We start from the raw sequence: 17,333 nt of genomic DNA on the forward strand, positions 1-17,333 counted from the left end.
TCTCGGATGGGATTTCGGAGTAAGGACCATGTAAGGCTGATTACTGATGCTGTTCCCTCGGTGCACTCGATGGAATCAAGTCCACCACCTGAATCTGGCGCGGGCAAGACTGGAGGACCAAGTGCTAGCACTTGCAGAAATTCCATGCACCAAAAAAGAGCTCTTAGCAGAGTAAGTCTTAAAAAATTCTTTTAACTCTTAATTTGGCTGATTTTGTAATGTTTTAGTCTAATAATTTCAGAATAAATAAGTGATTTGATGTATCGGGCAATCCACCATCTAACTAGTAACATAGCTACATGTTAGCTTGGCTATTGCATTAGCAAACATTTGGTAGCTGATGATTTGATGACAGGAGTAGCTAAAATTACGTCTGAAACCATTCCCTCATGTGGATTAAAAATGCTGACTGCAATTTCCTAGCATCAGGGCTTCTGTATACAGAGAGAGGGAGAGACTGAGCTTTAGAACAGGTTTTCGTAATTGTCTGCCTTGACATCAATGCAGTTTGCACAAAGTTATAGCTAGCTATGAGCTGTTGGCAGCTAGCTAGCCCAAACACCCCCGTTTCCCCCGCATTTTATTAAGCTAGCTATGAGCTGTTGGCAGGCAGCTAGCTAGCCAAAATATCCCCGTTTCCCCCGCATTTTATTAAGCTAGCTATGAGCTGTTGGCAGGCAGCTAGCTAGCCCAAATATCCCCGTTTCCCCCGCATTTTATTAAGCTAGCTATGAGCTGTTGGCAGGCAGCTAGCTAGCCCAAACACCCCCCTTTCCCCGCATTTCAATTCAGACCGTTCTCCCGCCCTATTTTATATCCCAGTAGGCTACTCTCTGGTAATTTACAAAGTCCAAATTGATATATTAATCAATATGCTGAGATCTCCTAGGTTTCGCCACTAGAGGTTTTGACATGTCAGATGAGCTGCTTTGTTTTTATTTCTCTTTTTTTTTAATTATTATTACTGATCCAGTAGCTTGTATCCTATTTTTGTGAGTGATTTTGAACCTCCGTGTTTTTCAGATTTTGGCAGAGAGTGCAGCCAGTAATGAAGGGATAGATGCACCTAGCACTGTAGATTTTGAAGAGACAGAGGGCTTCTCTCTACAGGATCCTGGACCATTAGTGCTTCATCGTGGGTCACAGTGCAACATCAAATGTCTGCAACGCTCATCAGGTAGTGTAACTTGTATCTATCATTAGCTGTATATGACACCTAAACATTTACAAATTACTTCTAATGGTAGGAAGAAGACATTTCATACTGGATTGTATTAGGTTGTGCATGCTTTGTGACCACTGACTGTGATGTTGTGCAACTGTCAACATGAATCTATTTTCATCTTAGCTGTTCAGGCAAAGGCTGAAATGGTTAGTGTGGGGACTCAGACTGAGCAACACTGCCCAGTTCTGTCCAAAGTGAGGATGAATCATCCTCTGATGTCATGGACCATTCTGATCTGTCATGGATCCCAGACGAGGAGATGAGTAGTGAGTCATCTGATGAGGAGAATTCAGAAGAGCCAATACAGGAATCTCTCAATGACCCCAAGTAAAACAATTAATACCTATTTTTATTTTGATTGTGTGTCCACAAATTGTCATAGTCAGCATTACTGAGCATTCTTCTTTTCATTTTCCAGTGTGGCTGACAAGTTCATTGTTTGCCTAAGCCAGCTTATGTGTCTGTTCACAATTTGCTCGGTCTGTTGTGGGGAAACCCAGGGACAAATAGAGTACCAGGAAGGGACTTACATAAAAATCAAGCAGGTAAGAGAATATTTTTGAACCGTTTGTCTGGAGTTGAATCATAGCCTTACCCTGGAAATCGAGAGGATTATTGGTATTAGTAGTTGTATTAATTTCCTGTTTCATTTACATCGTCAGGCCTGCACAGCATGTGGCTATCAGCGTTACTGGCAGAATCAAAATATGCTGCACCGAAACATGCCCGCCTGCAATCTTCAACTCAGCGGTGCCATTCACTTTTCGGGCTGCATGGCTACTCAGACCATCAGAATGCTGAAGCTGTTTGGGCTGCAGTGCATCAGTGCAAGCACTTTTTTCCGCCATCAGCGCTTCTACACAATTCCTACCATCGTGCAGGCCTGGCAGAATGAGCAGAGAGGGATCATCAGAGAGTTGAAGGAGATTGGGGGTGGACTGATCCTCTCTGGTGACTGCAGGTAGTACAATTCAGCTCCTATTGCTGATACAGAAAACAGGCCAAAACAGTATTAACGGATACATAACGTGTCTGTGATTTTTGTTTCCATTAACCTACAAAAAACCTGTTTTTGACATTCATAGATCAGACTCCCCAGGACATTGTGCCAAATATGGAACATATTCCTTCATTGAAGACCGAATAAACAAGGTTTTGGATCTTCAACTTGTCCAGGTAGGTTAATATCCTAGACACATAAATCAGGTGTCAGGTTTCAAAGCTACTGACATGACCACATCTATTTTTTTTTTTTTTTTTCAGAGCTCAGAAGTCCCAAGCAGCACCTGGTGTAAGATAGAGGGACTGAAGCGCAGTGTGCAGTTCCTGAAGGACCAAGTCATGCAGGTGTCAGCCCTAATAACCGACAGAAATCGCCAGGTAAAGATGCTTGGACAGACCAATATAGATAGATGGACATCTATATCAAAACATCTACTATAAAAAAAAAAAAAAGACAAACATGCCACATTTACCCCTGACGATCTTGATTTGCACAGAATCACTTTAAGTAAATATTCTCATTCTTTGGGTTACATGTTTTAGGTTGCTAAGTGGGTCCGTGAGGAGTTGTGTCCAGAAGGAACAAGCCATTTCTACGACATCTGGCATATTGGGCAAAGTATGTAATGTAATGTTGGTACCGAAGTTTTGCTTAGTTTGGATGTTACTTGTGATTATATTAGCTTGTTCAATATTTCATGTTTCTGCTCTGGAACAGGTTTACAAAAAGCACTGGTTACTGTGGCCAAGGAGAAGGATTGCGAGGACCTGAAGCTATGGAGACCTGCCATCATCGACCATTTATACTGGACTGCGTCTTCCACCCCAAATGGCGATCCCGATAAGATGGAGGCCAAGTGGCAGAGCATGCTGAACCATGTTCAGGATATACATGAACACAGTTACCCTTCATTTCCGCAATGTGCACACCCACCTCTGGAAGGAGAGGGAAGAAACAAGCAGTGGCTGGAACCAGGTACTATAGAGTTATACATTTGTTCAACAGCCTTAATCATGATAAAGTAAAAAATGTGAACTAAATGTAATCATGCCTTGTCAGTGTTTGTAGTAATAATAATAATAATTAAATGCACGGTTTTTATAAAGGATCAACAGCTGCGATAAAGTTGGAAAGTGTTGCTTCCAGAAAGGCCCTGCTGAAGGATATTCGACAGCTTTCACCGCAACACCAAACATTTTCCTTGGAGGCATTCCATTCTTTAATCCTGCACTTTGCACCAAAGCACACCGGCTTCTCTTTTCTTGGAATGAACAGCAGGTAAATGTTGATGAAGGTTAATGGATGAATATGGCTACAGCTAATGCAGTCTAACACAGCAGCCAAACCTCATTGAAAAAGGTGAAAATTGTTCATTACAACAGCATCACATTGCCTGCTGTCTGTAGAAAAAATCATGAAATCGAATCATCGCCTCTTGAAACATTTTTAACCTTACTAACCTCATGCTGGAATGTATTGTATTGCTGTTGTATCATGTTACAGGTCTCAGATTGAGAACCCGTAAACTGATACAGTAAGATTTCCTGTAAAACAGGACAAAAGATCAGACGGGAGACGAGTGCTTGCGTTCACTGCAGCTATGCTCAGCAGAAACTTTATTTGCTAATATGCAAAAATATCTCTTTTTGTTTCTCTATTTTGCTTTTATACCTTTTTAGCATCAACACAAAATCCCAAACAAACAAAGCAAAATACCATAGCTAGTTAGCCTTCTCCTTAGCTTTCAAATGAAACACAGATTCAATTTACCATTTCAGTATGTCCTACTACATTCAACCTCATTCAGTACTATAACTGAGCCAGCATTTCAGTTAGTTAACAACCCCTTAAAAGAAGGTACCATTCAATAAACATTGCATCTTTAGGCTGTTCACTTATTTTCTTAAAATGTAAAATAAAGAAAACACCTTTTACATGGCCACTAACGGCTGTCAGTACTGTACAATTGCTTGAGCTGAAGACTATACATCAAATATACATCAAATTACAACAACATATTAATTTAAAACGAGTTGCTATATCATCACAAATATGCATTTAAAACCAACCTAAAATGCGCTGGAGCCAAAAACTAAGAAATATTTAAATCTAATTTCACTCTATTGATCTTAACGGAAAGTTCACTGCCGGCGCCATCTTGAGACAGCCGCGACAACAATACTTTTTCTCTACTTGTACACAAACCATATAAATGTACAATCTCCCATCCACCAAACCGATCTAACATTACAAATGTACTGTTTAACAAGATATGTATAAGTATACAACTTTTAAAGCTTCACAAACCTGTAAAACAGGACAAGATCAGACAGGAATGACTAAGCAATGAGAGTCCGCTCTCACTGTCCGTGAGAGCGAAGCACAGTGCCACACTGCCCCCTACTGACAGCACCATAATGCTGTATTAGAAAGAGCCTTGTACTCTTACCAGAAATAAATGATTAACCATTATGACTCTTATCAAATGTTTTTCTCTCATATAAATAATATCCTGCAATAAAACAGACAAAATGACATAAAATGTGACCATACATTTTGTGTACGTCACATATCCCACCACATTGGTTTAGTTGTCGTACCTAATACTCTAGTGTACCTTTTCCCTACAGACTTCTGTTAGCGGCCCTCCACTTCAATAACAATGGAGACAGAGAATTAGCCCGAACAAACAGTGGTGAGGCACGCTATACAGTCCGTTACCCCCGGTTTCGGAAGGGTGGCTGGGTCGTTTGACCCATAAAGGAGAAACCATCATATGGTGAGCAGTTTTATTCTAAAGATCATTTTGCAGGTGACTCAGTCAATGAATTAACTATTTCACTGAATGTTGTCGTGGAAGTTTCCTTTGCAGCAGGGGGAAGAGTTTTCAGAGTTTAGTAAATTGAAACAAATAAGACAGACTGAGACTAAAACCAAGTTGGGTTTTTGTATTTTATTAAAAAAGATATATTTGCAAATAGGATCAACATGATTTCACAAAAGGCCGCAGCCCAGTGTGGAGTCAGTTTCTCAAATGAGTGCACAAGAACACTAGGCTTTTATGCATCTTCAGAGTGACAACACATACGCACTTGGATTATTATGACGCTACAATTTTGACAGGCAATCTGATACACATGAAGACAATCAGATGAATACAAGAGACATCTCGGAGCCATCTCACCTCCTCCTCCCTGTACGACTGTCATCCCCCCAGTTACAGCTAAACTGGCATGAGAAAACTAGAGAGTTTTAGGGTGACCTTGTACCTTTATCGGTTCAGGCTAACAGCTCACATAATGTTCCAGACTGCATGTCTCACAAAGTTAGAATCAAAATCTGCATGTGGGAAATGAGATGGACTCTTTCAGCATTTGTGAGAGAATTAAAGGACGAATTAAACCTAAAAATATAAGGAATTGTGCTTAAATGTAATTTTCCCATTACATTGTGATATCAATATTTGTTTCCCTCATCAAGAATATGCATCGGCCCTGATGATCTCACTGAGAGAGGTATACATAAGGTCACCACAGGCCCTCAAAGAAGACAGCGCCGTCCTGTCCTCAGCTGCACCTGCCCCTCTTTCCACGCATCACAAGATCGCCAAGGATGAGGCAGTCGGCCACCATCTTGAACGTCATTCACGTTTTAAGTCCTAGACTGCCAGGGGACTTCCTTCCTGACCAGTGTTGGGTGTAACACATAGTAACGAGTAACAAAGTAACGCTTTACAGTAACAGAACTACTTTTTTCGGGTAAAAAAATAGTTTCACGCGCTACTGCTGAAAATTTGGTAACGAAACGTAGTTCCTTTTTCAATTCGGCGCAACGTTACTTTTCCCAGGGACAGATTTGACAGCGACGCTGCCTTCTCAACTTGCGCGCTCACAAGCTCCACACGGGACGTGACAGAGGCTGGTAGTAGCAGATGGATGCGGTGGTGATGGAAAGAAGAAAAAGTGGGAGGAGCCGCCTTCCAGGAGCCGAGCCGCCGTATCCGCTCAGCTTCCTTGGCCGCCTGGTGAAGGTGGGACGTATGGAGCTAAATCGGGGCCAAATGTTTTGCTAATTTGAAAAAAATATATATAGTTGAAAAACTAAAGCTTGAACTTGAAAATTTAAGTTTTGTTCAAAACTTGGAAAAAATAAAACCATGTATTCAAACTAAAAATAAGTGTACCAATTTTCTTTCAGTTTGAATAAAATTTAGATTCAATTCTGGAATTATTTTGAATAAATTATAAATTTTATTTTACATTTCACTTCATATTTCTTTTCAGTTCCACATTTCATGTTTTCAGTTTCAAAACTTATTTTTTACGCTTTCTTCAAAAATTTTTTTTTTTCGGTTTCAAATCTTTTTTTTCGGTTTCAAATCTTTTTCACTTTCAGATCATTTTTTCGGGTTTCAGACTTTTGGCCTTTTTTGGCTTTTTGGGGAACTCAGAGGGGCGTGGCATTGTGAATGACAGCTTAACAAAGAAGGCATGTTGCCTTCAGGAAATTGTGTTACTGTGAGAACTATGACTGAATGCTTTCTATCCACTATATACATGTGCTTTTACTCAACAAACTGATACCAGTGACAAAGTTCCATTTAAAAATTGTTTTGGACAACACATGGTACCAATTACACTATAAGAGCAATAAACTGTGCCAGATTGCGCAGTTCAGCAGGAACAATGACTTCTCCCACTTACGTACGACTTTGAATGTAGCACCACAGTATTCACTTTCGGCAGTCAGCCGTAGCGTTCGCTCTGCCAAGGCAACCTGCTTTACCCGTTGACATATGAAAGATATTAGCCTTTTGAATAGATACTTTGGGACATTATCCCGCAGTGGCATTTTTGTCATTAACACATAAAGGGAAAATAGGTGGACAGCTGGAAATGAAGGATCACTAGCACTAAAGTTAGCATTAACTAACGTTAGCTACACTAGCTGGTGTTTTACACTAATTTCAGTGTCCAGCTTAAGTTTTTTGACTTTAACGTGTAGTGGTCTTTGTTAACCTCTGTTTGTCAGAATGACCATAACTCGACAGTGGCTGCCTGCAGCCGTACAGAGCCTTATAAATGTAAAACATTATAGATAACTAACATTGCTAAGTTAATAGTGTTACCTTTTCATGGTTAGTTTAAACATGTCCTGGTCTGCTTTGTTAATCAATCAAAGCTTTTATTACGGACACACACGGTCCAGAAAACAGACAGTAGACCTACAAATACAAAAAGACAAGTTAGTGTATTCTGATACAGTTAGGCTGTGGTAGAAGTTTGCCCACTTGGCATATTTTGTAAGGCATAACTGTCATGCTGTTACATGTAACGTTATGTGTGTAAAACGTACTTTATCAGGCCAGAGCATTAATGTAAAGTCATATTTGTCTACTCTGTAAAAAGAGACCTTCTGTCGAGTTATGGTCATTCTGACAAACAGAGGTTCACAAAGACCACTACACGTTAAAGTCAAAAAACTTGAGCTGGACACTGAAATTAGTGTAAAAACCCCAGCTAGTGTGAAGCTAACTTTAGTGCTAGCGATGCTTGATTCCCAGCTTTGTCCAGCTGTCCACCTATATTCCCTTTATGTGTTAATCACAAAAAAATGCCACCGCGGAGATAATGTCGCAGGGTATCTACTCAAAAATGCTAATATCTTTCACATGTCTTACCTGTGGGCTGGTGCTAGTGAATACTGTGGTGCTATAAGTCATACATGGAAGTGGGAGAAGTCATTGTTCCTGCTGAACTGCACAATCTGGCACAGTTTATTGCTCTTATAGTGTAATTGGTACCATGTGTTGTCCAAAACAATTTTTTAAATGGAACTTTGTCACTGGTATCAGTTTGTTAAGTAAAAAGCACATGTATATAGTGGATAGAAAGCATTCAGTCATAGTTCTCACAGTAACACAATTTCCTGAAGGCAACATGCCTTCTTTGTTAGGCTGTCATTCATAATGCCACGCCCCTCTGAGTTGAAGCCACGCCCCCTGCGCAAAATCAGGGCCAAAAGTCTGAAACCGGAAAAAAATGATCTGAAAGTGAAAAAAAGATTTGAAACCGAAAAAAAAAGATTTGAAACCGAAAAAAAAAGATTTGAAGCCGTAAAAAAAATAAGTTTTGAATCTGAAAACATGAAATGTGGAACTGAAAAGAAATATAAAAGTGAAAAATGAAAATTTATAATTTATTCAAAATAATTCCAGAATTGAATCTAAATTTTATTCAAACTGAAAGAAAAATTGGTACACTTATTTTTAGTTTGAATACATGGTTTTATTTTTTCCAAGTTTTGAACAAAACTTAAATTTTCAAGTTCAAGCTTTAGTTTTTCAACTATATATATTTTTTTCAAATTAGCAAAACATTTGGCCCCGATTTAGCTCCATAGGGACGTGGCCATCTGTGGCAGAGGGGAAGACCGCTGAAGCAGTGTCCCTGGTGAGGGAATCATCATTCAGGGGAGTTGAGTCATCAGACTCGTGCCCGTCCAAGGTGTCGATGGTGACGTTCATAATGAATCAGCCGTCACTCTGTGAGTAGAGAATCCAGTCTGCATTGTAGTTCAGACAATTCAGTGATAAACCAGAGATTGGCTTTATGGTCAAAGATAGTTTTTGTATAATTAACTTCAGTCTCTGCCAGAGATGCCTGCTTTTAAAAAAAAAAAAAAAAAAAAAAAAAAAAAAAAAAAAAAAATGCTTTTTTAAGAAGTAACGAGCAAACACTTTTTTTAAAAGTCACTTCCGCAACACTGTTCCTGACACACTGAGCTTCTCTCTCCTCTCTCTGTGTGCATTCATGTCCCAGAAATGCTTGTTACTAACCTAGCTCTGGGGAGCTTATTCCCCAGAGTCCTTATGTTTTTTTTCGCCTAGCAGTTTTCCTTGGACTAGGGTGGCCCCTAAATCATGGCTGCAACTGTCGCCGGGGTCCTGCTACACCCTGCTATGCTGTGCAGTTCCCTGCTATGTCCTGTAATGCCCTGCTACACCATGAACTACTACAACTACTATTTATAGTCTTAGTTCAATTACAGTGCCTTGCGAAAGTATTCGGCCCCCTTGAACTTTTCGACCTTTTGCCACATTTCAGGCCTCAAACATAAAGATATAAAACTGTAATTTTTTGTGAAGAATCAACAACAAGTGGGAGACAATCATGAAGTGGAACGAAATTTATTGGATATTTCAAACCTTTTAAACAAATAAAAAACTGAAATATTGGGCGTGCAAAATTATTCAGCCCCCTTAAGTTAATACTTTGTAGCGCCACCTTTTGCTGCATTTACAGCTGTAAGTCGCTTGGGGTATGTCTCTATCAGTTTTGCACATCGAGAGACTGACATTTTTGCCCATTCCTCCTTGCAAAACAGCTTGAGCTCAGTGAGGTTGGATGGAGAGCGTTTGTGAACAGCAGTTTTCAGTTCTTTCCACAGATTCTCGCTTGGATTCAGGTCTGGACTTTGACTTGGCCATTATAACACCTGGATATGTTTATTTGTGAACCATTCCATTGTAGATTTTGCTTTATGTTTTGGATCATTGTCTTGTTGGAAGACAAATCTCCGTCCCAGTCTCAGGTCTTTTGCAGACTCCATCAGGTTTTCTTCCAGAATGGTCCTGTATTTGGCTCCATCCATCTTCCCATCAATTTTAACCATCTTCCTTGTCCCTGCTGAAGAAAAGCAGGCCCAAACCATGATGCTGCCACCACCATGTTTGACAGTGGGGATGGTGTGTTCAGGGTGATGAGCTGTGTTGCTTTTACGCCAAACATAACGTTTTGCATTGTTGCCAAAATGTTTGATTTTGGTTTCATCTGACCACAGCACCTTCTTCCACATGTTTGGTGTGTCTCCCAGGTGGCTTTTGGCAAACTTTAAACAACACTTTTTATGGATATCTTTAAGAAATGGCTTTCTTCTTGCCACTCTTCCATAAAGGCCAGATTTGTGCAGTATACGACTGATTGTTGTCCTATGGACAGAGTCTCCCACCTCAGCTGTAGATCTCTGCAGTTCATCCAGAGTGATCATGGGCCTCTTGGCTGCATCTCTGATCAGTCTTCTCATTGTATGAGCTGAAAGTTTAGAGGGACGGCCGGTCTTCGTAGATTTGTAGTGGTCTGATACTCCTTCCATTTCAATATTATCGCTTGCACAGTGCTACTTGGGATGTTTAAAGCTTGGGAAATCTTTTTGTATCCAAATCCGGCTTTAAACTTCTCCGCAACAGTATCTCGGACCTGCCTGGTGTGTTCCTTGTTCTTCATGATGCTTTCTGCGCTTTAAACAGACCTCTGAGACTATCACAGAGCAGGTGCATTTATACGGAGACTTGATTACACACAGCTGGATTCTATTTATCATCATTAGTCATTTAGGTCAACATTGGATCATTCAGAGATCCTCACTGAACTTCTGGAGAGAGTTTGCTGCACTGAAAGTAAAGGGGCTGAATAATTTTGCACGCCCACTTTTTCAGTTTTTTATTTGTTAAAAAAGTTTGAAATAGCCAATGAATTTCGTTCCACTTCATAATAGGGACCCACTTGTTGTTGATTCTTCACAAAAAATTACAGTTTTATATCTTTATGTTTGAGGCCTGAAATGTGGCAAAAGGTCGAAACGTTCAAGGGGGCCGAATACTTTCGCAAGGCACTGTATCTTTATTGTGACTATTATTGCCACTGTTCATCACACCCCCCAACTGGCACCATCAGACACCACCTACCACGAGCCTGGGTCTGTCCCAGGTTTCTCCCTAAAAGGAGTTTTTCCTCGCCACTGTCACACTGAATGCTTGCTCTTGGGGGGAATTACTGGAATTGTTGGGTCCCTGTAAGTTATGGTGTGGTCTAGACCTACTCTATTTGTAAAGTGTCTTGAAATAACTGGTTATGATGTAATGGTGATCGTTACGGTGAAATTAACAAGCTACCTGCCAAGTCAAACATTCCCGAAAGTAATGCAAAAGTAGTGTAAAGCATTACAATTCAGAGACGGTAATATTGTAATATAACAAATTACCCTCAAATGACAGTAACTAGTAATCTATAATGAACTACATTTTGGAAGTAACTTTCCCAACACTGCTCGTTACGATCAATGAAATTATGAATACATTTTGTACAACAAGACTTTGATTTTGTGTGATCATTTTGTGAACACTCTTAGTCATTCTGACCAAGAGTGATAGACTTAGATATAACATTTTCAGTTATTCTATTCCATAAAGGTATGTATGCACATCAGAGTTTAAAAATCTGCTAAACCCTCAGCATCAATAATGCACATTAGATTAGATTATACTTTATTATCATTGTGCAGAGTACAAGTACAAAGACAACAAAATGCAGTTTGCGTCCAACCAGAAGTAAAAAAAAAAAAGCATAAATATAGCTATGTAATGAACATGTACAGATATGTGCAATGTAGTAGGAGTAACATACCGGTAGTAGTAAGAATAATATAGATGTATGCAGAGTATTAACAGAATATAAAAGAAAAACTATATGGATATTCAGTATGAACCATAGACGGATATGTGCAATGTGGTAACAGTACCATTGTAGTGCAGAAACTGTAAAGTAAGAATAAGTGTACTGTATGTGCAGGAGGAATAGTATGAAGAGAAGTAGAATATGGCTATATATAAGTAGTTACAGTATATTCATTTTGATACGGTTTGTTATTTGTGTAGAAAACTGACGACTATAATAGAAGTGTATAATAATATAAGTGTTATAAATTAGTCTCGTCTAAACCTACTCTGGTCTGCTGGCTTGGAGAGGACCATACTCCTGCCTGAAGCTGAGGTATGCTACCTGCAGCGAGAACGGGTTGAGGCAGCCGGCATCAAAGCCGGGATGGAGCGTCAGGCAGGTAATGTCCGTGGCTAAACGCTCAACTAGAGCCCAGTAGGCATCCACCTCTCGACAACACATGCTGTCTACCGCCGACGCCATAGCCTCACAATGTCCGCACAAGCACCTAGCCAACAAAACGATTATGTGCTAGTGCTAACCTGCTTGGATGGACTGCACAGTCCCTGTCTCAGCATTAAAATCTTAGGTTGTAGAATATCACTAGACAAAACGTTTCTGGCTTAAATTAAGACAATCTACATGTATGTTTAATCTAAAAAAAGATCGAAAGTATGTTTGCTACAACAGATTTATTGTATAACACCAATGTACTAGCCTAGATGGACCAGCATTAGCCACCGCACTACACAGTAACTCACCAAGTCACTTGCCCTATTCGCCACTGGTTTTGTTGACACCACAACTCTACTTCTCTCCTCTGCCCATTGTTCCTCCCCCTGATCTCCCCCCTAATCTCCCCCTGACCTCTATCTCTCCTAGGAGGCTCATAATTATAGGCCTGTGGGCCATCATAGGCATGATCGCCGACACTGGAGAGCTCGGTTTCTTCATCCACGTCCATTGTAATTTGAGCATGAACTTGACCAGACTCCCTCGCGTTCAGTGGCGGTTCTAGACACATTTTACGAGGGGGGCCAAGGAGGGGCCAGTGTTTAACCAGAGGGGCACATTAAAAATGGCAACAAATGATATTTAAAGATTATAAACTTTATTTTACTTTAAAATCATATAAACATTTATTTTGTACAATAATGAGTGCAGGTGCAAGAGAGGTAGGGCTGTAAAAAATGAAAAATGTCTACATGCATAGTAATATGTACAGTCCATCATGACAGAATACTCGAGCCATGGATGAAGATTAGACCAGTTTGGCCTGAAGCTCGGTCTTCTGTCCCCCATCAAAATGGTTGGGAATACAGTGCCTTGCGAAAGTATTCGGCCCCCTTGAACGTTTCGACCTTTTGCCACATTTCAGGCCTCAAACATAAAGATATAAAACTGTAATTTTTTGTGAAGAATCAACAACAAGTGGGTCCCAATTATGAAGTGGAACGAAATTCATTGGCTATTTCAAACTTTTTTAACAAATAAAAACTGAAAAAGTGGGCGTGCAAAATTATTCAGCCCCTTTACTTTCAGTGCAGCAAACTCTCCGAAGTTCAGTGAGGATCTCTGAATGATCCAATGTTGACCTAAATGACTAATGATGATAAATAGAATCCAGCTGTGTGTAATCAAGTCTCCCGTATAAATGCACCTGCTCTGTGATAGTCTCAGAGGTCCGTAAAAAGCGCAGAGAGCATCATGAAGAACAAGGAACACACCAGGCAGGTCCGAGATACTGTTGTGGAGAAGTTTAAAGCCGGATTTGGATACAAAAAGATTTCCCAAGCTTTAAACATCCCAAGGAGCACTGTGCAAGCGATAATATTGAAATGGAAGGAGTATCAGACCACTACAAATCTACGAAGACCCGGCCGTCCCTCTAAACTTTCAGCTCATACAATGAGAAGACTGATCAGAGATGCAGCCAAGAGGCCCATGATCACTCTGGATGAACTGCAGAGATCTACAGCTGAGGTGGGAGACTCTGTCCATAGGACAACAATCAGTCGTATACTGGACAAATCTGGCCTTTATGGAAGAGTGGCAAGAAGAAAGCCATTTCTTAAAGATATCCATAAAAAGTGTCGTTTTAAAGTTTGCCAAAAGCCACCTGGGAGACACACCAAACATGTGGAAGAAGGTGCTGTGGTCAGATGAAACCAAAATCGAACTTTTTGGCAACAATGCAAAACGTTATGTTTGGCGTAAAAGCAACACAGCTCATCACCCTGAACACACCATCCCCACTGTCAAACATGGTGGTGGCAGCATCATGGTTTGGGCCTGCTTTTCTTCAGCAGGGACAGGGAAGATGGTTAAAATTGATGGGAAGATGGATGGAGCCAAATACAGGACCATTCTGGAAGAAAACCTGATGGAGTCTGCAAAAGACCTGAGACTGGGACGGAGATTTGTCTTCCAACAAGACAATGATCCAAAACCTAAAGCAAAATCTACAATGGAATGGTTCACAAATAAACATATCCAGGTGTTAGAATGGCCAAGTCAAAGTCCAGACCTGAATCCAATCGAGAATCTGTGGAAAGAACTGAAAACTGCTGTTCACAAACGCTCTCCATCCAACCTCACTGAGCTCGAGCTGTTTTGCAAGGAGGAATGGGCAAAAATGTCAGTCTCTCGATGTGCAAAACTGATAGAGACATACCCCAAGCGACTTACAGCTGTAATCGCAGCAAAAGGTGGCGCTACAAAGTATTAACTTAAGGGGGCTGAATAATTTTGCACGCCCAATATTTCAGTTTTTTATTTGTTTAAAAGGTTTGAAATATCCAATAAATTTCGTTCCACTTCATGATTGTGTCCCACTTGTTGTTGATTCTTCACAAAAAATTACAGTTTTATATCTTTATGTTTGAGGCCTGAAATGTGGCAAAAGGTCGAAAAGTTCAAGGGGGCCGAATACTTTCGCAAGGCACTGTATATCCAGGTTGGGCTGTACTGGGACATCATTCTTGGACTTGCTGATATCTGTAGAAAGATGGACAGTAAACATAGGGCACAACTACAACATTTATTTACTTACAGTGGTATGCATGAGTTTAGACACCCATGCTAAAGTTGACAAAAAAAAATGCCTTAATGTTAATGCTTTAATTTAAAAATCTAACCTTTAAGGACTCCAATTTTCTTTGTGAATGAATAATGTATCGTAAATAAATAAATGTTCTTCCTTAAAATACAGGGGGCATAAGTCAGTCCAGAGGGAGATCCAGAGGAGTCGGTGGAGGATGGAGAGAGGGCCAACTTTTTTGTTTGTCAGTGTGGCTCGGTTTCTTTTTTTAAGTAAATACTTGGCCCACATTTTGAAATACATGCAGATATACATGCATACAGTGGTATGCATAAATTTAGAAACCCATGCTAAATTTGACTAAAAAGAGGAATTAAAAAATCATCTTTTGGAAATTGATCTTAATGCCTTAGTTAAAAAAATGAGGAAAAATCCAACCTTTAAGGACAACAATTTTCTTTGTGAATGAATAATGTATCGTAAATAAATAAATGTTCTTCCTTAAAATACAGGGGGCATAAGTCAGTACACCCCTCTGTTAAATTCCCATAGAGGCAGGCAGATGTTTATTTTTAAAGGCCAGTTATTTCATGGATCCAGGATACTATGCATCCTGATAAAGTTCCCTTGGCCTTTGGAATTAAAATAGCCCCCCACATCATCACATAACCTTCACCATACCCCCCACATCATCACATACCCTTCACCATACCCCCACATCATCACATACCCCTCACATCATCACATACCCTTCACCACCGTGGTAAAGTTGGTTTTATATTGGACGTTGGATATTCGACACATTCGAAAAATCTATTATGCAGCTTGCCCTTTCAACCTATTCAGGTCAAACCACTTGTGATGAACTCAGCTAACCCCCCTACACATTGCACAAATCTTCTTTTTTCAAAAGAAACATCCTTTAATTTTTTTTATATTTTTTAATGTAAAAAAATGCTTTAAATCTATTATGCGGCCTGACCTTTTGACCTATTCAGGTCAAACCACTTGTGATGAACTCAGCTAACCCCCCTACACATTGCACAAAGCTTCTTTTTTCAAAAAACCCAAAATTTAATTTTTTAAATATTTTTTAATGTAAATAAATGCTTTGAATCTATTATGCGGCCTGACCTTTTGACCTATTCAGGTCAAACCACTTGTGATGAACTCAGCTAACCCCCCTACACATTGCACAAAGCTTCTTTTTTCAAAAAACCAAAAATGTAATTTTTTAAATATTTTTTTATGTAAATAAATGCTTTGAATCTATTATGCGGCCTGACCTTTAGACCTATTCAGGTCAAACCACTTGTGATGAACTCAGCTAACCCCCCTACACATTGCACAGAGCTTCTTTTTTAAAAAAACCCATCCTTTAATTTTTTAAATATTTTTTAATGTAAATAAATGCTTTGAATCTATTATGCGGCCTGACCTTTAGACCTATTCAGGTCAAACCACTTGTGATGAACTCAGCTAACCCCCCTACACATTGCACAAAGCTTCTTTTTTCAAAAAACCAAAAATTTAATTTTTTTAAATATTTTTTAATGTAAATAAATGCTTTGAATCTATTATGCGGCCTGACCTTTAGACCTATTCAGGTCAAACCACTTGTGATGAACTCAGCTAACCCCCCTACACATAGCACAAAGCTTCTTTTTTCAAAAAACCCAAAATAAAAAATTTTAAATATTTTTTAATGTAAATAAATGCTTTGAATCTATTATGCGGCCTGACCTTTTGACCTATTCAGGTCAAACCACTTGTGATGAACTCAGCTAACCCCCCTACACACGCAAAGCTTTTTTTTCAAAAAACAAAAATTAATTTTTAAAATATTTTTTAATGTAAATAAATGCTTTGAATCTATTATCTGGGCTCGACCTTTTGACCTATTCAGGTCAAACCACTTGTGATGAACTCAGCTAACCCCCCTACATATTGCACAAAGCTTCTTTTTTCAAAAAACCCATCCTTTAATTTTTTAAATATTTTTTAATGTAAATAAATGCTTTGAATCTATTATGCGGCCTGACCTTTTGACCTATTCAGGTCAAAGCACTTGTGATGAACTCAGCTAACCCCCCTACACATTGCACAAAGCTTCTTTTTTCAAAAAACCAAAAATTTAATTTTTTTAATATTTTTTAATGTAAATAAATGCTTTGAATCTATTATGCGGCCTGACCTTTTGACCTATTCATTTCAAACCACTTGTGATGAACTCAGCTAACCCTCCTACACATTGCACAAAGCTTCTTTTTTCAAAAAATCAAAAATTTTTTTTTTAAATATTTTTTAATGTAAATAAATGCTTTGAATCTATTATGCGGCCTGACCTTTTGACCTATTCAGGTCAAACCACTTGTGATGAACTCAGCTAACCCCCCTACACATTGCACAGAGCTTCTTTTTTCAAAAAACCCATCCTTTAATTTTTTTAATATTTTTTAATGTAAATAAATGCTTTGAATCTATTATGCGGCCTGACCTTTTGACCTATTCAGGTTAAACCACTTGTGATGAACTCAGCTAACCCCCCTACACATTGCACAAAGCTTC

General features: G+C 39.4%; 1 protein-coding gene across 1 annotated transcript; it reads left to right on the forward strand.

The window, feature by feature from the left end:
* The first annotated feature begins 982 nt into the window (after positions 1–982).
* Positions 983–5,760, forward strand: LOC120546783. Its single transcript, XM_039781980.1, has 11 exons — positions 983–1,177; positions 1,349–1,552; positions 1,644–1,770; positions 1,888–2,186; positions 2,311–2,401; positions 2,489–2,605; positions 2,771–2,846; positions 2,946–3,203; positions 3,335–3,506; positions 4,859–5,007; positions 5,709–5,760. The coding sequence occupies exons 2-10, from the start codon at positions 1,446–1,448 to the stop codon at positions 4,980–4,982; spliced, it is 1,371 nt and encodes a 456-aa protein (XP_039637914.1). The 5' UTR covers positions 983–1,177; positions 1,349–1,445; the 3' UTR covers positions 4,983–5,007; positions 5,709–5,760.
* Positions 5,761–17,333: the final 11,573 nt, after the last annotated feature.

Source organism: Perca fluviatilis, chromosome 18 (genome assembly GCF_010015445.1).
Source record: "Perca fluviatilis chromosome 18, GENO_Pfluv_1.0, whole genome shotgun sequence".
Taxonomy (NCBI): domain Eukaryota; kingdom Metazoa; phylum Chordata; class Actinopteri; order Perciformes; family Percidae; genus Perca; species Perca fluviatilis.